This window comes from Odocoileus virginianus, chromosome 23, assembly GCF_023699985.2.
Source record: "Odocoileus virginianus isolate 20LAN1187 ecotype Illinois chromosome 23, Ovbor_1.2, whole genome shotgun sequence".
In the NCBI taxonomy this organism is placed as follows: Eukaryota; Metazoa; Chordata; class Mammalia; order Artiodactyla; family Cervidae; genus Odocoileus; species Odocoileus virginianus.
Window position 1 is genome coordinate 6,479,612 of NC_069696.1, and position 21,330 is coordinate 6,500,941.

General features: G+C 55.1%; 1 protein-coding gene across 1 annotated transcript in view; it reads left to right on the forward strand.

Moving 5' to 3' along the window:
* TRIOBP (TRIO and F-actin binding protein) overlaps window positions 1-20,702 on the forward strand; it is a 59,055-nt gene extending 38,353 nt beyond the window's left edge. Inside the window, exons 11-23 of the mRNA XM_070453303.1 lie at window positions 1,189-1,245; window positions 3,882-3,950; window positions 4,065-4,154; window positions 4,540-4,649; window positions 6,288-6,813; window positions 7,460-7,570; window positions 13,174-13,321; window positions 14,999-15,101; window positions 15,893-16,052; window positions 16,134-16,247; window positions 17,234-17,320; window positions 18,161-18,324; window positions 19,998-20,702. Coding sequence (XP_070309404.1) covers window positions 1,189-1,245; window positions 3,882-3,950; window positions 4,065-4,154; window positions 4,540-4,649; window positions 6,288-6,813; window positions 7,460-7,570; window positions 13,174-13,321; window positions 14,999-15,101; window positions 15,893-16,052; window positions 16,134-16,247; window positions 17,234-17,320; window positions 18,161-18,322 — 1,737 coding nt within the window. The 3' untranslated portion in view covers window positions 18,323-18,324; window positions 19,998-20,702. The remainder of the gene's footprint in view (window positions 1-1,188; window positions 1,246-3,881; window positions 3,951-4,064; window positions 4,155-4,539; window positions 4,650-6,287; window positions 6,814-7,459; window positions 7,571-13,173; window positions 13,322-14,998; window positions 15,102-15,892; window positions 16,053-16,133; window positions 16,248-17,233; window positions 17,321-18,160; window positions 18,325-19,997) is intronic.
* The last annotated feature ends 628 nt before the right edge of the window (window positions 20,703-21,330 follow it).

Here is a 21,330-nt window from a genome sequence, read left to right on the forward strand (position 1 = left end):
CAGGGGTTGGGCCGCTGGCCTGCTGAGATCCAGGGGCCCTGGTCCCAGGGCCATGGCTGGGGACGGCTCAGGATGTCCAGGCTGCTGGCCCAAGCCCCTCTCAGGCCGCTTCCTCCACCGGAGGAAGAGACTGGGGCTTCCTCCTAGGAAGGCAGGTCAGGGCAGGTGGCCAGGTCAGGTGGCTCCAGTTGCCAGGTTTCCAACCATTGTCGCTGCCCACCCCACTGAGCCATGCCATCCGCTGCCTCCACGCAACCAGACACCTTGGCCTGGTGGAGCTGTGATGCAGGTGCTGATAGGTGGGCTCAGAGCCATGGCAACAGGTGGCAGCCTCCTCCCTGCCTGCCAGCTTGGCCCACCAGCAAGCAGGAGCTGAGACCCTGCAGGGGGACCGGGATTTAGACGAGAGAGAGAGGTCTCCCCAGCAGGCCGGGAGGATCTGTGGATCGGCCTAGCCAGAGAAAATGCCCAGATGAGCAGTTTTGTCCTCTAGGGGCTAGGCGGGGGGCACCTAACTCCAGGTCCCTGTGGAACATGCTACAGCTGGGAGCCCCCAGACCCCGGGGCCGTGCCCCCCTTGGCAGCACTCGGCAGGTAGGACTTACCAGAACTGAGGTAACATCTCCCCAGCTCTTCCAAAGAGCTGGGGGGCCCCAGGGGTCTCAGACCACACCTGGGCCTGGCTCCATTTTTCAGGGTCTCCAGGAGACGAGGAAGGGCAGGGCTGGTTGGACCATGGGAGGCTTATTGGATTGGGGGTGGGTGAGATCATTAGAGCATTATCTGCCTGGGCCTCATCAGCGAAAGGAACTGGACAGTTCGCTTAGCCCTGCTGTCCTGGCCTGTCCACTGCACTCTGTAAGGGTCCCTTGTTCCAGGCAGAGTTCTCTCCCCTCTCTCTCTCCCTCTCCTCCACACTCAGGTGAGGAAGCAGGCTGGCGGGAGGGGAGCTCGGAGGTCTGTGGTGGATGGCCAGTCACTCGGCCCACCTCTCAGAGGTTGCTGGGTTTTCAGGAAAGGGACCAAGGCTGCTTCAGTGGCTGGGAGCCTGCCTGGATTTGGGGGGTTATCTGGGTCCTGAACCCTCCCTTCTGGCTTCCCAGGACTCTTGTAGGACTTAGAACAGGTAGGATGAGCCCTTTTGGTTCTTGCTGGGCCTGACTCACCTGCCACCCCCTCTCCCCATAGCCCGATCTGCTAAACTTCAAGAAGGGATGGATGTCTATCTTGGACGAGCCTGGAGAGGTAGGAGGGCGCGGTGGGGTGGGGTGAGGGGTAGGGGGTGGGAAGTGGGGTTGTTGCAGGGCCCTGTAAGGTCCTGGGGGCTGCCCAGGTGGCTAAGCAGCTTCCCTGGCCTGTCCAGCCATCTAGAGACCCTGGCTTCTGGGTGGAGGGGTTGGAGGGTGAGGGCCAGAGGGGGAACCCTGAGGGGGATATTTCCTGTTGGAAAGAAGGCCCTGGGCTGCGGGGTGGAAGGGCAGAGGCTGCTAGTCATCTCAGCTTTGTGAAGCAGCGTGCATTATGTAAAGGTCTCCAGGATGGCGGCCTCCTCGCCCTTCACGCCCTCCACCCCCGTCCTCTCTTCTCACCAGGAGCCCCTCGGCCGTCCCACCTCTTGACAACCCTGGCTGGGTGTCTGAGGGTCTGGGATGGAGGGGTTCACAGAAATCATCCGGTCTGAGATTATACAAATTCCCAAAGGCTCAGCCATGCAGCAGCTCCCCCCAACCTTGGGGTGGGGGCTCAGAGCACATTCCTTGAAGTCTCACCAGTCTGGGGCCCCACTGAGCGAGTCACAGGTTCTTCTGGCCTCAGTGACTTCATCTGTGAAATGGGCATGCTGGGTAGTGAGAATTCTTTCCAGGCTGGATAACAGAGTCACAGAGGTCAAGCAAATAAAATGTTCCACAGAGCCCTCAGTGCCTGCTTGGGCCTCAGCTAATCACCCTTCCCTTTCTCTACTGTGTGCATCCTTAGAGCCAGAAGGGACAGTAGCTTTTCACCATTCTACCCTTCTGGCTGCCAGGCTGGAGGTGGAGCTGGCCTCCTGCCCACCCAGCCTGGGAGGGGACGTCTCCCTGCCCGGGTCCTGCATGCGCCCGCGGCTTGGGTCTGCGTGCAGCCCGCATGCCATGGAGGGCTTGGAGCCAAAGGGAATCTCATTGTGTTCTCTACCCACATGCTTTATTCCCTCTAGCCCACAACCTTCCGAACCCGCTGCCTGCTTGCCAGCCCCCTGGTGGCTGGGCTCCAGGCTCACACAAGGCCGGGCATCCCGCCAGTGACCCTTCCCAGCCTCCCCACCCAGGGTCTCTGGAGGGCAGAGATTATGAGCCCCACCCAGAACTGGCCATTACTCATTCTCTTTCACAGGGTTTTGGAATGTCCGAGCTGGAAGGGCCCTGGGAGTTCAGCTAGCCCAACCCCTTGGTGCACAGACAGGAGACAGACCCTAAGGGCTTTGATCTCTTCCAGGCCCAGCAGCACCTTGGACAAACCCAGGCCTAGAACTTGGGGCTCCTGAGGCCCACAGAGTTCCAGCCAGTTGCCATCGCAGGCAGTCGTAGACCAGGCCTGGACGGGCCTAAGAGATCTTTTGGCCCAGAACCCCTGCCCCACTTTACAGAGGAACAGTTGTCCTGTCCAGCAGCTCAGGTCACCCAGAAGAGCAGCGTGGTTCTAAGAGGGCCAGTCTCTCTGAACAGTCCTCAACGTCCTTGTGCCTGACCATGTGCCAAGTGCCATGAGAGACACTCCGGGGAGGGTTAGGAATTTCTGACCTCACCAGGACACTTAAGAGACTACTTAGCCCCGCTTTACAAGTCAGAAAACTGAAGCTCAGAGAGGTTGAGACACATGACTAAAGACACACAGATAGCAAGGGATAAAATAGTTGTTACCCTGGTCTCTTGGATGCTAAAGTCCTATTTCTCAGGGGAGGCAGTGTGGAAAGAAGTAGAAGTATCATCCTGGCATATCCTTGAAAACTTACCATCTTCTTGAGGAAAGAAAACTAAGTACTTGAAGTATTAACCAGAGCTTGGTGATGCGGGGGAGCTGCAGAGGGCATGGGCTGACCCTGGCAGTGGGAGGATCTTGACTGGCATTCTAGTGAGTGGCCGGAAGCCCGGACGTGAGCTGAGCTTGGCACTTTCATATCAGGCTGTTCTGATGCCCCCACCCCTCTCCCATGTGTCCTGCCAACCTAACCCCATCTGCAGCAGAGAGAAGCATTGCAGAAAGATGCCCACATCGTAAATGTACAGATAATGCATTCTCAGAGCTGCACGTATATGTAACCAGCACCCAGATCAAGAAACAGAATATGACCAGCTCTCAGACACTTCTCCCTGGGCCCCCTTCTGGTCCTGCTCTCTGGGAGACTTGTCCTCGGCTATTGGGGTGACCAATCCGGGAGTAGCATAAGGAAGAAGACTTTGAAGTCCTGACCCCTGGCTTGCTAGGCGAATGCCCTTACACAGGTCACAACCCCTTCCTGGATTGCACTGGGCAGGATTTGCATACAGGACCCTCGATGATGGTGGAAAGGATCAGGAGGCCTATGGAATTGTCAACAAATCAGGGAAGGGCTCTCAGAAAGAAAGGGAGGATGAGGTTAGTGAGGAAAAGCCGACCCATTTCACAGATGCTGCTACTGAGGCTCAGAGAGGGAATGGAGGGCCTAACTGCAAATGTGGATTTTGTGACTCTGCACTGTCCCCTGCCCCCTGCACCTCAGCCCAGCTGGTGAGAGTGCCAGGCACCTGCTGCAAGCAGAACAGTTGACCTGGCAGCACCCAAGATGCCTGTGGAATGACGCACGCACATACACACTCATTCCATGCCCCTGACCCTTACTCACCGCCATCTCTCCTTCGCAGTGGAAGAAGCACTGGTTTGTGCTGACCGACTCAAGCCTCAAGTACTACCGGGATTCCACCGCTGAGGAGGTGAGACAATGAAGTGGGAGGGCTCCTTCCCCCATCAGGTTCCAGGGGACCCCTGGAAGGGGTTCGGGGGGGATCACTGTAGCCCATGGGCCATCATGAGTCCTCCTGCTGCAGGCGGATGAGCTGGACGGTGAGATTGACCTGCGCTCCTGCATGGACGTCACCGAGTATGCAGTGCAGCGCAACTATGGCTTCCAGATCCACGTGAGCCTGCGGGCAGCTGGGGGCCGTATCTCTGGAGGGCTCCTAGAGGAGGTTTGGGGGTGGAGCGTGGCTCCCCAGACTGGCTCCCATCACTTGATTCCCCAGAGACCTTGTCCTCAGAGCAAGCGAGAAGCTCTGCTGCCAACACTGAGCTTGTCTGGGGCAAGCCCGGGTGTCACTGGCAAGCCGATTCGGATGTTGGAGAGACTGTGGAGGCGACGGGGCTCTTCCGAGGCTAGGAGGGGAGGGTGTGCATCCTCTGCCCGCCTCCAGGCTTAAGACCTGAGATGCCACCCCCTGGGAGGGAAGGGCACCTCCCTGGGGGAGTGGGGAGGGAGCAAGGAAGCTGGCTAGGTGGCAACCTACCTGTGGGGTGGACTTGCAGACCAAAGATGCTGTCTATACCTTGTCGGCCATGACCTCGGGCATCCGGAGGAACTGGATCGAGGCTCTGAGGAAGACTGTGCGTCCCACCTCAGCCCCAGATGTCACCAAGTACGTGCTGGGCTAGACCGGGGCCTTCGGGGAGGCGCTTACCACCCCCTGCACCCCGCATCCTGAATGGGTATCTGGTGCTCACCTGAGGGCCCTGGGCCTCAGTTTCTCTACCAACAAAATAGGAAGAGGGAAGGGGCAGTGGGTATCTGTGGCACTCATCCAGAAATACCTTGAGGTTTGGAGGTTGACTCTCATCCCATCCTGAAAGGGTGGGGAGAGGCCTCGACTCTTTGGAGAAATGCCGCTGAGTCGAAGGGCCTGTGAGGTGTGGCTGATTGTGTGCTGAGGGGCCTGGTCTGAGCCTGTGTCAGGGAGAGAGGATGGCTACCTAGTCTGGGTGGGGGACTCACTCCCTGTGGGGGTCGCTGTGGGGAGAGGGGCGGGAGGGTTGAGTGACCTGGTGGTAAAGCCCGCACACAGTATAAACCCCAGATGTGGGACTTGCCTGGCAGTCCAGTGGTTAGGACTCTGGGCTTCCACTGCAGGGGGCCACGGGTTCGATCACTGGTGAGGGAGCTAAAAATCACCCATGCCACACAGCACGGCCAAAAAGTAAATAAAAATAAATTTAAGTAAGCATCTTTTTAAAAGAACAAACACAAAAAGCCCAGATGCCCGTGAGGGTCGGAACTCTGGCTGTTGGGTGACAGAAACTGAAGCATGGTATTGAGGGGGCACGGACTGTGTGTCCGTCTGCCTGGCCACTCCCTGACTTTCAGCCTTAGGCCATTTGCTGTCTGGACTGGGTTTCAGATTCCTCACCTGTCATGCCAGGTATCGTGTGAGGATATGCACAGAGGCGCTTTATAAACTCTTGCCTACTGTGCAGCTGGACTATGATTTACTGTATAGGCTTCGCTGCTATAGCAAAGAAACCCCAAACACAGGTTCACACAAGGCAGAGGTTTATTTCTCACTCAGCCCGGACCTGGCGGGGCTGCTGTGTGGCCCCTAGCCGCCAGCCTTGCCTCTGGGCCAGAGCACTGCTCACAGTCTCACGGGTCCAAGCCAGGAGGCAGGCCAGGGCACACCTGTCCTTTGAAGGGTGCCGCCTCTCACTTGCACTGGGCAGAGTAGTCACATGGCCACTTGTAGCGGGAAGGGACACTTTAGTTTTTGGCCAGGTGACCACATACCCAGTGTTGCTATGGAAGCAGAGGGGAGCTGACAGTTGTTATGAGTCTCCACAGTTTGTGCCTATGCAGCCAGGGGCCACTGTTCACCTCACTTGCAGTGACCCTGGGCATCTCCCCTGTTCCACTATGAGCCTCTTGAACCCAGGGCCTTGTCTCCCACCACACCCTTAACACTAATGCTGCCATCACCATTCACAGAGGCCTTCCTGGTTGCTTTGAACACATTAACTCATCTAGTCCTCACGTCCCTCCTGTAAGAGGCATTGTTGTCCATGTTATAGATGAGATGACTGAGGCTTAGAGAGGGCGGCCAGGTTCCCTGGAAGCGGTGGAGCTGGGATGGTTTCCAGGATCTGTTAATGATGGAGCTGTAGTTCTAACTTGCTTCCCCCACTGGGGTCTGTCCCCAGGCCCCAGCACACGGGTCACACTCCAGAAGTGCTTGTTTGGGGACTGTGCAGGCCAGGTCCCGCCTGACGTGGCTCTGCTGGCCCCCTAGGCTCTCGGACTGCAACAAGGAGAACACGCTGCATGGCTACGGCACCCCAAAGGGCTCCCTGAAGGCGGGGGAGCAGCGGGTGGGCTCTGAGGTCATCAGCCGGGGCGGCCCCCGGAAGGCAGACGGGCAGCGGCAGTCGCTGGACTACGTGGAGCTCTCCCCGCTGACTCAGGGCTCCCCACAGCGGGCCCGCACCCCGGCCCGCACCCTCGACCGCCCGGCCAAGCAGGAGGAGCTGGAGCGGGACCTGGCCCAACGCTCCGAGGAGCGACGCAAGTGGTTCGAGGCCACGGACACCCGGGCCGCAGAGACACCGGCAGGCGAGGGTCCGCGCCGGGTCCTGGGCGCCCCCCTGACCGAGGACCAGCAGAGCCGGCTCAGCGAGGAGATCGAGAAGAAGTGGCAGGAGCTGGAGAAGCTGCCCCTTCGGGAGAACAAGCGGGTGCCTCTCACCGCCCTGCTCAATCAAGGCCGCGGGGAGCGCCGGGGGTCCCCGAGCGACAGCCACGAGGCGCTGGAGAAGGAGGTAGGTGGGCACGGCTGGCCTCTGGGAGCCTCCTCACCCCACCAGCGCCCTTGACATCCCTGCAGTCATGCTGTAGCATTAGTTCTTGTATACCTACAGTGACGGAGAGCTCACCCCTGAGCCACTGACACTTCAGATGCCTTGTGAACTGGAGACTGCTTTCTGGACCTTGGGGATCTTTTGTTTTTGTTTGTTTTCCCCCATTTTTGTTCTGTCCTCAGCAGTCCCAAAGAAGGGAAGGGGGAAGAGAAGGGAGAGACCATTTATTGAGCAACTTCTGCATACCAACCCTTGTGTTAGGCCCTCCTTACTTACATGCAGGCTCATGCAGTCCTCACCTGGTCACATGGCAGTTTCATGGTCCCTTAGGATAGACCGCCTCACTGTTTTACTGATGGGAAACTGAGGCTCCAAGATTTCCTCCTACCTATATAATAGGTAAATATCTCTGACTGTGGTGTCCTGCTCCCAACCCTGTTGAACCTTCTTCTCTGGGCCAGCACTCTCCTGGGTCCCTGACCTGGCCATCCAGAAAGCATCCGGAACGTGCCCCTTGCCCACGTTTCTACACCAGGGCCACTTCATCCCGCCAGCTCCATTCCCCCTTCGAGGCCCTCAGTGACCTCGCCTCCTCCCATCCCCGTAGGTCCAGTCCCTTCGTGCCCAGCTGGAGGCATGGCGTCTCCAAGGGGAGGCTCCTCAAGGTGCACCCAAGTCCCAGGAGGACGGCCACATACCCCCCGGCTACATCTCACAGGTAAGGCCATGGAGCTGTTGTGTGGGGGCTGGGGACAGGTTTCTGGTTGCTGTGTTTTGAGAAAACAGCTGATATTCTGGGAGTCCTTCCTGTACCAGAGTGGAACCCGGGTGAGGCCTTTGATGTGCACCATCTCACTTAATCTCCCCAGAGGGTGGATGTGAGCACTGTGCCCATTTTGCAGACAGGGCCACTGAGCTGTGAGAGGGTATGTGACTTGCCTGAGGTCAGCTGGCCTGCAGATGTCAGAGGTGTGATTTAAACTCGGGTCCAGCCGACTGCAGATCCCATGCGTGAGCCCCCACGTGACCTTCTGTACTTAGACACCATTCCCCTGTACCACTCTGGGGAAGAGGCGCCTGATGGAGCATGGGACCCTCAGTGGGCAGGCCCCTGGGAGAGTGAAACTTGCTCAGTCATGTCCCGACTCTTTGCGACCCTGTGGACTATACAGTCTGTGGAATTCTTCAGGCCAGAATACTGGAGTGGGTAGCCATTCCTTTCTCCAGGGGAATCTTCCCAACCTAGGGATCGAACCCAGGTCTTCCACATTGCAGGCGGATTCTTTACCAGCTGAGCCAGCAGGGAAGCCTAGGCCCCTGGGAGTCACTCCCTAAACACTGGGAAATCCTGCCAGGCGGAGGCCCTGCGCAAGGTGGTCTGCAGGACATGGGTGCCTCCAGTGGCCCTCGGGGGACGCACGGCCTGCCTAGGACAGCGACTCTCAACAAGGGTTGATTTTGTTCCCCTGGGGACATTTTGGCCGTGTCCAGAGACACTTTTGATTGTCATGCCTGGGACAACTAGTTCTCCAGAAAAAATACATGTGCATATACATGCTGACACACTTATATGTGTTTATTGTAAATTTTACTGATATAGAACATGTTTAGTGTGCAACTTACAAATAAAAAATATGTCATGCTTCTATTGTGAATTCCATATTGCAAATTGATGTTTCTCAGAGTACTTTCACTGATTTCTCCAAATGCTCGTATCCACAGCAAACTGACAAACGAGTGTCCTTCTAACGTGAATGTTGGTTGGCATTTTTTTGTGTGTGAATGAGAAAGACAGCCAGAGATATGCCTAAACTTTACTTGGTCAATGTCATGAGCAACTTCTTTGCTGAACTGGAGGATACTTTACTGTTGAGACTATTTGAAAATATTCTTTTAAGGACATTTCTTGGGTTTTTGTTCTGTGTACAACGTGGCAGTCAGAGCTGGCACACACTTTGAAGTTTAATCTGTACTGTGAGCGTTAATAGCTTTTTCTCATCATTTGGTTAAGTCTGAACAATCAACAAAACAGTAAATCAAGCTCTGATTTGTAATGTTTACCAGTTTCCATGGTGTAAATATTCCTGCTATGGCCACTGTCCCTGAACAGAGTTGGGAAGCTATGCGCCGACCATCATGTGGCATTTCCACCCTGCAGATACAGGACATGTAAATAACCTCAGAGCATAGCTAATAATAAAATGCAGTGAAATAATTAGGAGGTAATGAATCTTGAGTATCAGCTTTGTTTTTTTAACACTTATTTGTTTTTGGCTGCGCGGGTCTTAGTTGCTGCTTTCAGTCTCTTCATTCCTGTGTGCCGGCTTCTCTCTTGTTGGAGCGCACAGCTTAGCTGTCCCTCAGCATGTAGGATCTTGGTTCCCCTACCAGGGACCGAACCCATGTTCCCTGCATTGGAGGGCAGATTCCCTGGACTGCCAGGGAAGTCCGTCACCCTTTTTTTTTAATGTAACTAATTATAAGTTTATATAATGTCTAATAACAGCTATGCTAAGTAGCTGCACCAGAGAATTCCTAAAAATTTGACATTGCTGTTCCCCAGCTAGCACACCCTTGCCTGAAGCAAAAAAAAAAAAAAGGAAGGGTGGGGTCCCAGGCTTAGGGCAGGGAGGCCTTCTAGAAGTTCCAAGGGAGCGTGGGGCTCTCACGAAGTGTTCCTGGAGCTGGGGGTGGGAGCGGGGGCTGAGGCAGGAGGGGGAGGGCCACTGGGTGTTTATCAAGGAGACGCCCACTGCCAAGCTGAGGAGCGGGGATGGCAACCCACACACCTGAGGAGTTTTGGGGTCTGGGACTCGACATCAGGAAGGTGGGGTTGGCGTGCAGGGGGCCTGGGAGGGATCACGGCCAGCACTAGCACCAGGAGCTGCGACGATGCTGAAGCAGAGGGGAGGGAAGAGGGTGGGAGGGGAGGGGAGCTTCACGGCCGGGAGCTGGGGCCGCCGTGCAAGGCCAGGGGCCATCTGGGGCTGAATGGTTCTGTAACATTCAGCTGAAGGGAGACCAGGGCTGAGGGGAGTTGGGGGTGTATTGTGGAGGGTGAGCTTGGGGATCACCTGACGTGGGGAAGGGGAAAGGGAGGGCCCAGTTGTCAGGGCTCCCTCGAGGCCAGAGGAAGGCGGGGCATCTCTAGACAGGGTGGGGTCCAGCACCATCACCTGAGGCCTCCGGGGACCTCAGAGATGCCCCCCACTACCCACCCCAGAGGGCTTCAGACTGAGCTTGGTGGACCCCTTGGACACCCCAGAGGCTGCCTTTTTTGGGTGGGTCCATCCACAGCTCTCGGTCCTGGAGCAGCACCGTCTTTGACTATTAGAACCTACATTAGTTTCCCTTTGCAGGAAGGTTTCTGTCACTAAAATGAAGTTGGAAAAGCACTGCTCTGACTTCTCAGGGTACAGATGGGGAAATGGAGACCCAGAGAGGAGGCGAGTCCTCTAAGCTGGCGGCAGACCTGTGTCTGCAGTCCTGGCTTCCTGGTCCCCAGGCGCCCGCTGGGCTCCCCAAGGCTGTCACCGTTTCATCCTGTTAGATCGGGATGGGCAGGGGTAGCAGGTGGAATGGGGGTTGAGAAGGGCATAAAGGGGAAACAGCCCAAGACAGGGTGGAGGAGGGTACCTGAGAAGAGGAGCTGAACCATCTGTGTCCCCTCAGGCCCTCGGGGAGGCAGCTGGAGAGTCAGTGGACCCTTGTGAGGTGACGGCAGGGCAGGGATTCCCAAGCCTGATATCTCAGGCTGAGGGGGTGCCCCCCTTCCAGCTTGTGGGGTTTGCCAGCACAGGACAGCAGCCAGGGGGCCTGGGGCCACAGTGCCTCTGCAGTAGGGGCCACAGGCACTTCTTTACCTACTTGGATCCACGTCAGTGGTGGCAACCGACACACTGGGCCCTCAGGAAGGCAGGTCAGAGGGAGCAGCGCCTGGCCTTCTAGGAGCCCCTCCTCGTGGGCTGGGGCCCACGTCCTGACATCAGCTTCTGAATGCCCTATTGGCTGCCGGGTCTGCTGGCCCGATGGGGCCCTTTAAGAATAGCAGTCCCATCTCCTGTAGGCTCCTGTCTCTCCAGGTGGGTGATCTCTACAGTGAACACTGACTTAGCTCAGGGAGCCTTGCGAGTTGGTCTTATGGGGTCTGTATTACAGATGAGGAGATTGAGGCTGAGAGGGGAACAGGCTCGTTCGGGTTCACTCCATGGTACAGCCAGGACTGGGACCCAGTCTGTGGAACTCCCAAGGCCATGTTCTGTTGCCCCATATGAGGGGATACACAGAGGACAGGCACAGAGGCTCAGTGAGACAGGTGTCCCCTGCCCACTACTCAGGACACCTGGATCCAGGGGGCCTGGCCCTCGTCCTTTCCCCAGACTGGCCCGTGCAGCCCCCGAGATGTGGCTGCTGGTGAGGCGGGGGTCATCCTCCCTCCCCAGCCATGAGGTGCCCTGTGCCTTGGGGGAGGACGCAGCCTCTTACCTGCATTGGGTCTCTTATCCGCGCCTCCCCTTCTTCCTTGGTTCTTCCCCTTCCCTTTTGAATGATCTTTAACATATTTTAATTATGTAAGAAATTTGTTTACATTTTCAAAAATAATTTCAAACAAATCAAAAGGTTATAAATAAATGTGTGAACTCTCCTTCCCCTGCCTGCTTCCAGCCTCAGGGGTCACCTTGGTTACCTTTTAAGCATATCTGTATAGTTTCCTGTTACAGCTATAATGAATTGCTAGAAACATAAGTAACACACATTGATCATCTCACAGTTCTGTAGAGTAGAAGTCTAGCATGGGTCTCCCCAGGCTGTTAATAAAATCCAGGCATCCACGGGATCTCGTTCCTTTCCGTAGGCTCTGGGGAGGCTCCATCTCCTCACCTTTTCTAGCGTCCAGCAATCGCCTGCATTCCTTGGCTCGTGGCCCCTTCTGTCATCTTCAGAACTCGTGCAGGAGAGTCCGGTCCTCCTTACTTCCCACTGGGCTGCTGCCTTAGTCCCCTCTCCCTCTTTCTGCTCTGCTGCTCCTCTTCCACATCCAAGGACCCTGTGATTACTTTCAGCCCAGAGGATAATCTAGGATAATCTCCCTATTTTAAGGTCAGCTGATTAGCAGTCTCTAGTCCCGCAGGCTGTGTAAGGTAACTCATTCACTGGTTCTTGGAGTAGGGCATGGACATCTTCTGAGGGTCATCCACTCTACTTTCCAGGGTAGCCTTCCACACCTTTTTCTATGTCGTTACACACAGGTACTCAGACCTACAGCTCTTAAGTGTTTTTGGTCCACGACTGGGGTCACACCATGTGTATTGTCAGAAACCAGCTTTCATGCCCTAACTTTTGAGACACCTTTCCATAGCAGTCTGCGTGGGCAGCTCTGTCTTTTAACAGCTGCCCGGATCCTTTGTAAAGTGTAATCCCATAACTTATTTAAGGGCTTCCCTGTTAGGTGCTTAGCTTGTTTCCAGTTTTCATCTGTAACCAACCTGCCCTCAGGCAATACTCTTGTCTAAGAGTCTTTGTACATGTGTGACTTTCTGTGGGGTCATTCCTAGGAGTGGACCTGCCAGGTTAAAGAGTCATTAAAATTTGATGACGCCACCAAACTGCCCTCCACACACCCGGTTGCAGCTGACTCTCCCAGCAGTGGGTATTATCAGTCATTTAAAAACTTGCCGGTCTTGTCTACACAGCCCCATTTTGTGCTAAGTCATCAATTTCAGTTTGCTTACTCAGCATCTGCCACAAGTCAGGCCTGGCCTAGACCCCAGGGACTCTGAGCTATATCAGATCTTCTTTGGGGATGGAATTTATAATCTGGCAGAAGCAGAGCCTTTAAAAGCAAGGAAGAGGCTGACCAGTGTCAGAGCTTGGAGGATATTTAAGCCAGGCTACAGGCCAAGTGGATTACCCAGGAAGAGAAAGCTGTAATAGACTGTTCCAGGCAGCTAAAGCTCAGAGGTGTGAACATGCCATGAGCTGTTTTGTTTTGTTTCTTTTTTAAATAACTATGATGTTCCTTGGTTGGGGAGGGCTTAGGTTGAGACCATCAGGGTTGGCAGGCACTGGAGCAGGGACTTGCTCTGTGGGATGGGAAGCCCAGAAGGGTTTGAAGTTGGGGCAGGTCTTCAAACAGGCTGGGGGTTGTGGGTGGCAGGGAGCAGGGGCAGATACAGGCTGATGATGCCAGGGTCTTGGTGGGGAGGCAGTGAAGCCTGGGCCAGGGTAGGCCTGCCCCCGAGGCTTCTTGCCTCAGGCTGGGAAAAGGGCACCGCCCGGGCCATGGGGGCAGCCCGTGACGGCCTGGCCTCCTACCTGCAGGAGGCATGCGAGCGCAGCCTGGCAGAGATGGAGTCTTCGCACCAGCAGGTGATGCAGGAGCTACAGCGGCACCACGAGCGGGAGCTACAGCGGCTGCAACAGGAGAAGGAGTGGCTCCTGGCTGAGGAGACGGCGGCCACGGCCTCCGGTGAGGACCCCCGGCAGGAACGGCACAGCAGGGCCTGGCCCCATGAGCCTCCCAAGCTCTGGCTCCTCCTGACTGGAGGTCTTTAAATAAGAGATGAGGGTCTGGTGCCAGACTTGGGGTGGGGAGTCGGGAGCTCCTAGATATGGCCTCTAACCCTACTTGCAAAGGGGAAACCGAGGCAATAATAGATTTCCCCTTACATAGAGACCAGGGGTTAGGGTTAGAGTTGTCTCTCTCAGGGGCCTGTGGCTTGGAGGCCCACCTCAAACTACATACACATACACACTGAGCTGCAATTCCACAGCCAAAAATCCATGCCATGTGCTGCGGAGAGACTGGTCAGCCACAGACTCTGCTTTCATATGAGTGCTGTCTCACTGGGCCAGTGGGCTGGACCCAGGGGAGAGCAAGGGAAGGTGTGGGCATTTTTTAACCAAACCCTGTTACACACATGAGCAACCTTAGTCCTTGCAGTGCGCCAGGAAGTGAACCCATTTTACAGATGAGGAAACTGAGGCTCAGAAGGTAGCAACTTATCCCAGATGACATAGCTTGGAGGTATCAGAAGATGGAGCTGGAGCACAGAGCACTCTGACTACAAAGCCCTTCCCTCTGTTCTTCCAAGTCAGGAATAGGTATACCCAAGATTCTGGCCAGCTCTCCCTCTCTGTCCTCTGCAGACCTGCTGTGTGTGTCTGGCACAGCCTGGACACTTCCATGGGGTTTGCAGAATAATAGAAAGAGGTCACGTGATTTGGAACTTGCCACCTGCCAGTGTTCAAGCACTCAAACTGAAGGCCCCTCACCCCAAACCCTGGGATCAATGTGTTTTGCATTTTAGGAAGATAACCCAGGATATCCTCCCCCAGCAGGGTCTGGGTTTCACCCTGAAATCTAGCACTAAGATTTTGCAGTGAAATTTCTGTGTTGCTCTTAAGTGGGATAATAATGACCAGAAATAGCCTTGGGTCTGTTCAGGTTGGGGATTGCACCAAAAGAGTTATGAAACACTTTCAGTGTTCAGAGCTTTTGGATTTCGGAATTATGGATAAGACTATGAATGAGGACTTGTTTAATCTTCACAACAACACCGTGTGAGCGTGGAAAGAGACTCAGTCCTTGGGGGCTTGCAGACTGAAAATAAACCAGTGGGGCCCAGTGTCTGACTACTGCCTCTGTGCCAGGCATTGTTCTGTTCTGCATGCTCTATGCACATCTCCCAGTAACCCAAGAGAAAAGGCATTTTTGTTATTCTTGTTTTCTAGATAAAGATTCAAGGCACAGAGGGGTTAGGTCCCTTGCACAAAGTCACACAGATTTGTACCGGCCACAGAGCCAGTGTTCTTGACTACTTGGCTGGGCCAGGCAGATGGACCTTGTTAAAGAACCTCCTAGGCTCTGCAGAGAGGACTGTGTGGAGTCTTATCCAGAAATCATGAGTAACAAGAGGTACTGGCGGTCAGACACTGAGGTGTCTCCCCAGCAGAGTCCTTCAGACAGGTTCAGAGAGGTTTAGCAGCTTTTACCCAAAGCCACTCAGTTCATGACACAGCCCAGCCCAGTGCTCTTTAATTACCACTCTCTGCTTCTGTCTCCGTGCGGAGTCCCGGAGGAAGTGGAACTCGATGCCCGTGACCCCTCCCCAATCTCCCTTCTACCTCTCTGCCCTGCTTCCAGCCATTGAAGCCATGAAGAAAGCCTACCAGGAGGAGCTGAGCCGGGAGCTGAACAAGACACGGACTCTCCAGCAGGGTCCAGACGGCCTCCGGAAGCAGCACCAGTAAGAGGGCGATGGGGCCCTGCAGCCTGGGGGCAGGCCCTCCTCCTGGGCTCCTCCCAGGGCCCAGCTGTCTACCCTGCTGGTTATGAGTGAGGGACCTGTGCTGAGACCCCTGGGCAGGGGTCCATTTCTGTTTGCCCCCAGCTGAGATTCCTGTTCCACCATGTGTCACAGGGAACAGAAGCGGTAGGGCCCCCACACCGGCACACACAACTGTTCTCAGGCCCCCTCTTGTCTACACAGTCTCAGTCTCCACCCTCTCTTCCCCTCTTTAGTGTCCCCTGGGGCTGGGCTCAGGGTCTTCCCTGGTGGCTCAGATAGTAAAGAATCTGCCTGCAATGCTGGAGACCCATGTTCAGTTCTTGGGTCAGGAAGATCCCCTGGGGAAGGGCATGGCAACCCATTCCAGTATTCTTGCCTGGAGAATCCCGTGGACAGAGGAGCCCGGCAGGCTACAGTCTGTGGGGTCGCCAAGAGTTGCCCATGACTGAGTGACTAATGCACGCACAGAGTGGGGCTCCAGTGGAAGCCTGTAGGTGTCCCTCCCTGTCAGAGCACACTCTGGAATGCTGGGGCTACAGAGGCGTTAAGAGATGGGCTCCTCCAACACTCACAGAGGAGGTGCCTGCAACCCAGAGAGGCTGACACCAGTTCACAGCCCCACAGTGGGCCGAAGGCAAAACTAGGGCAAGCATCAGGAGTCCTGAGCTGCTTCAAGTCTGCATGACCTGACCTGGCTTGGCCCGAGGGCTAGAGAACCCGGGCCACCCTCCCCGACTCTATCCTGGCAGGTCGGACGTGGAGGCGCTGAAGCGGGAGCTGCAGGTGCTATCAGAGCAGTACTCTCAGAAGTGCCTGGAGATCGGGGCCCTGACGCGGCAGGCCGAGGAGCGCGAGCACACGCTGAGGCGCTGCCAGCAGGAGGGCCAGGAGCTGCTGCGCCACAACCAGGTGGGCCCTGGCCCCCCCGGGGGGTGGGGGCAGGGTGTGGGCATCCCGGCACCCCCGCACTGACCATCCCACCACCTCCAGGAGCTGCACACCCGCCTGTCCGAGGAGATTGACCGGCTGCGCAGTTTCATCGCCTCTCAGGGGCCGGGCAACGGCTGCGGTCGCAGCAGCGAGCGGAGTTCCTGTGAGCTGGAGGTGCGCCTGCACCCCCCACCCCGTGCCAGGCCTCCTAGCTGGGGCGTGGGGCCTGGGCCTGGGGAGGGTACCCGGACAGGCTGGGCCTGCCCTGCAGTGGAGAGAGGACAGGGCAGCTCGGAAGGAGGCCTGCTGTGCACCCAGCACTCCTGGGCCAGCTGGGTGAAAGCTCTCCTCCTGAGTCCTACCACCTACCTGCTGTGTGACCGTGGCAAGTCATCTCACCTTTCTGAGTCCTAGTGGCTCATCTGTAAAATGGAGCTAGCCCCTCCCCTATTGAGAGAAGCCAGAATGAGAAAATGTATGTGTGATCCCAGGATCACCCTTGTCTTTGGTTGTATTTAACAAAAATTTGTACACAGCTTTACTCTCCGCCTGGCATTTCTATAAGCCCTTATATCTGCTAAATCACTGAAGCTTCTAGCAGTTTTATGAAAAAGATGCTGTTGCTGTCCCCATTTTACAGTTGAGAAAACTGATACACAGGAAGTTCAAGTACCTTGCCCAGGGTCACATGGCTTGTCAGTGTGGGAGCTGGGATTTGAACCAAGCAGCCTGGCTCCAGTCTTAATCTTTTAAGTCTCCCTCGCCCTGGCTCAACCTGTCTCCTCAATCAGGTCAAAATAGTACCTGCTCATCAGGGTTTGTGGAGGGGTTAATGAGAAAGCCCAGCCCTCTCTGGCTCACCGTAGGGCCACACTGTGGCTTCTTTTCATGATCTTTGCCCTCAAGTTGAAGGCCTGGTGCTGTGTTGTGACCACAGCGGGGGTGACCATAAGATATCCACTCACATGGTACAGATGGGCTGAGAGAGCAAGGAGAAATCAGAGAGGGCTCCCTGGAGGAGTCTTCCCCCAGGGACTCTGGTGCAGGTTAGGAGCTGCCTTCTAGGGGCCCAGAGCAGAGAGAAGCCAGGCTTTGGGTTGTAGTGGGCCAGGGTAGCTCTGGACTCTGGCCCCAGGTCAGCCTGGAACCTGTGACCTCAGGTGCTGCTGCGAGTGAAGGAGAACGAGTTGCAGTATCTGAAGAAGGAGGTGCAGTGCCTCCGAGATGAGCTCCAAATGATGCAGAAGGTGAGTCCTGGCCAGCTGAGGTGGGGTGCCAGAGGGGTGGGGAGCCCCTGGATCCAGCTGTGATCCCATCCTGTGAGCACCTGTTCTGTGCCAGCCACTCCTGGCCTCATCAGGCCCTCCCCGTGCCTCCCCCATGTAGGGGTCAGTATTCCCATTTACAGACAAAGAAACTGAGGCTAAGCAAGGGTAAGTGATTTGCTCCAGGCCACCTTTGTTTTTATTGGGTTGGCCCAAAAGTTCTTTTTGGGTTTTTCCATAACATCTTACCTGAAGGCCAGAGTCCAGACCTGGACTAACTTTTTGGCAACCCCAGTATTTAATCAGAAAATATTTATTAGTACCTACTACGTGCTCAGCACTATACTGGGTGCTGGGTGACTCGCTGTGGACAAGACTAAAATCCCTGTCCTTGTGAGTATGCATTCCAGTGTGGAGTATGCGTTCCCAGAAACCTGTGTTTCTGGAAGCTGGGGGGCTGAGATTTGGGACCCAGTCTGACCCACCCTTGGTGCTGTGTCCATGTGTCTTTGACAACCCTTTGTGTGTTGGTGGTTCTGGGAGACTCCTGGAAGGGGCCCAAGCCCTGGGCCAGGCTGACCTGCCCTCCCAGCCACTCACTTGAGTGTGTGGCCTTGGACAGAAGTTTCACCACTCTGAGCCTCGGCTGTCATCTTGAATGAGATGAAAATGATGCCGAAACTTGGGTCACTGGGTAGAGCGGGGGAGCCTTCTGGGGAGGCCACCTAGGGAGGCTTGGAGAGGCCTGGCTGTTTGTGCTGGCAGGTGGGCGGGGCCAGGAGGGAGGGCTCCCTGCCCTCACAGTGCCTTCCTGGCCCCCAGGACAAGCGCTTCACCTCGGGAAAGTACCAGGACGTGTACGTGGAGCTGAACCACATCAAGACGCGGTCAGAGCGGGAGATTGAGCAGCTGAAAGAGCACCTGCGCCTCGCCATGGCTGCCCTGCAGGAGAAGGAGGCCGTGCGCAACAGCCTGGCCGAGTAGAGGTGGGCGCTACGGGGTGGGCGCCGCAGGGCGGGCAGGGGGAGGCCATCACGGGCGCTGGGCCTGGAGGTGTGACCTCAAGGCTCACCTGCACCTGAAAACCCATGCCATCCCCTGGCCCGGGGCACTTCCTTCTCCCAACCTCCGTTCCCCTGTCTGGGTGGGGGGACGGTGACACTGGCAACTTGGGGCCATCCCGGAGATCCATCAGACTCACCCAGAGGCTGCTCTGTGAGCTGGAGCACGTTTTCTTCAGGGGTGGGCCAGCCAGTAAGTCTGTGATTATCGGCCCTGTCCCCGCATTGTGACAGTGGGAGCTTCTTAACACAGAGCTGCAGCTGCAGCCCTGCACCGTCCACGCCCTTCCTCAGGGCCGGCAGTGCCCTCACTGATCGACCTGGGCTTGGGTGGCAGATCCAGTGTGGGTGTGCCTTCCTCCTCATCAGACCCAGCAGCACAGCTCGCTCGTGTGTGTGCTAATCATCCACAGGTTCCTTCCCCTGAGCTTCACACCCCAGACATCACTGGAGGCCCTGTTCTGTCCCAGAAAACAAACTTATGGTTACTTAGTCTCATAGTCATCCCTGACTTAGCAGGGTCTGAGACTCTTTTTTTGGTTGCATTGGGTCTTAGTTATAGCATGTCGGATCTAGTTCCCTGACCAGGGATTGAACCCAGGCTCCCTCCATTGGGAGCACAGACTCTTAGCCACTGGACCACCTGGGAAATCCCTCTGAGCTATTTTTATGATGCCTTTCCTCCTGCCCTATCTACCTGGAGCTTCCTCTTTCTAACACGTCCTTGGGGACTTCCTAAGGCACTTGGGAGAGGCCACCCTGTGGGCCAGGCGTGGGGAGAAGCCTGGAGGAGCAGGTCTGGCCCAGCCTTTGGGGTCGAGAGGCTTTAGAAGGACCTGCTGGTCACACTTCCCTGGCCTTAGCCAGATTCCCTTGCTCTATTTATTAAATTGAAATGCAGTTTATTTACAGTGTTTACAGTGTTACAATTTACCATGTTGTTTTAGTTTCTGGTGTATAGCAGAGTGATGCATTTATATATACTGGGTTGGCCAAAAAGTTAGCATTTTTCTATAAGGTGTTATGGAATGAACTTTTTGGCCAACCCTAATAGAAACACAGATATGTTCTTTTTCAGAATTTTTTCATTATATTTTATTATAAGATATTGAATATAGTTTCCTGTGCTATACAGTAAGACATTATTATTTATCTATTTTATATATAATAGTTTATATATGCTAATCCCAAACTCTTAATTTATTCTTCCCCCACCCCCACTTTCCACTTCGGTAACCATAAGTTTGTTTTCTGTGTCTGTGAGTCTGTTTCTGTTTTGTAAATAAATTCATTTGTATCTCTTTTAGATTCCACATACAAGTGATATCATGTGATATTTGTCTTTCTCTATCTGACTTATTCCACTTAGTATGATAATCTCTGGGCACATCCATGTTGCTGCAAATGGCATTATTTCGTTATTTTTTTATGGCTGAGTAATATTCCATTGTATTAATATATGTATACTTTATCCATTCACCTGTTGAAGGACACTCGGGTTGCCTCCATGTCTTGGCTATTGTAAATAGTGCTGCTGAGAACATTGGGGTGCATGTTTTTTTTCTAATTCGCAGACTTCCCCCACTCTTGTCTTCTAGGTCCTCGTGGTCCAGCCCACTGCAGACCCCCAGTCCAAGGAGACCAATCGCCTTCCTTCCCTGCTGGACGGATGTCAGAAGCCAAGCTTTCTCCCCACCCTCTGTGGGCTCACACCCACGTGCACTCACACCCACCACACACATGCACACACACACACACATACACAGCAACACACACACATACACATGTACACTCTGCGTATCTGAGCGCGCCCCTAGCACTGGGTCTTACCTTGCACCTTCTTCAGGATTTTATATGTGAAGAGATTTTTATATAGATTTTTTTTCCTTTTTTTTCCCCAAAAACACTTTATACTTTTTAAAAAGCAATTCCTGGTGGCACGTGCCTCCAGCATCAGCCCCCACTCTGTCTCCAGCCACCGCTTGGGCTTCTGGGCCCGTCTCCCTGTCCGGGGTCTAGTGGAGGCCCAGCAGTAGCTGTGGCAGGGTGGACTCGGTGGGAGAGGCAGGGAGCCGGCCACCCTCTTCCTACCCTACCTCCCACTAACTACTCCCTGCCCTGGGGGGACCCACTCCCTGGGACTCTGGACAGAGGGACAGATGGACAGAGGGAGCTGGCAGCTGTCCCCACAGCCCCGCCCCCTCCACTGAGGGGGTGCTGGGCATGGATCTGTGGGAGCCACACCGTGCAGGTATTTCTCTCCTGCTCCGTGAGCCTTCTTAACTTAATAAAATGTTCTGGCAGCTCTGGTGTCCTGGATGGCCTACACAGGGTGGGTGGCGGAGGTTGGGGGTTCTTATTTTTTTTAATTAGAGGATTATTACTTTACAATATTGTGATGGTTTCTGCCATATATCATCATGAATCAGCCATAGGTACATGGGGATATATAGGTATATCTATCCTATATGTAGTCCGCCAGACTCCTCCATCCATGGGATTCTGTAGGCAAGAATACTGGAGTGGCTTGCCATGCCCTCCTCCGGGGGATCTTCTTGATCCAGGTATAGAACCCTTGTCTCTTACATCTCCTGCATTGGCAGGCGGGTTCTTTACTCCTAGCACTACCTGGGAAGCCCATGTCGGCATATATATATAGAGAGAGGCATCCCATAGGTCCCCTCCCTCTTGAACCCCCCTCCCACCTTCCTCCCCATCCCACCCCTCTAGGTTGTCCCAGAGCACCAGCTTTGGGTTCCTTGCATCATACAGAAGATTGTCTCTATGGTCAGGGTTTCTTAAAGTGGCTTCACCACCCACACCCTCCAGCATGCCACCCTTCCTGAAGGAGTGGCATGTGGGCTTTGAGGGTGGGGTTGAGAATCTGGTTTCTCCACCAGGCTTTGCAGCTCCATGTGGGGTTTGCAGGCC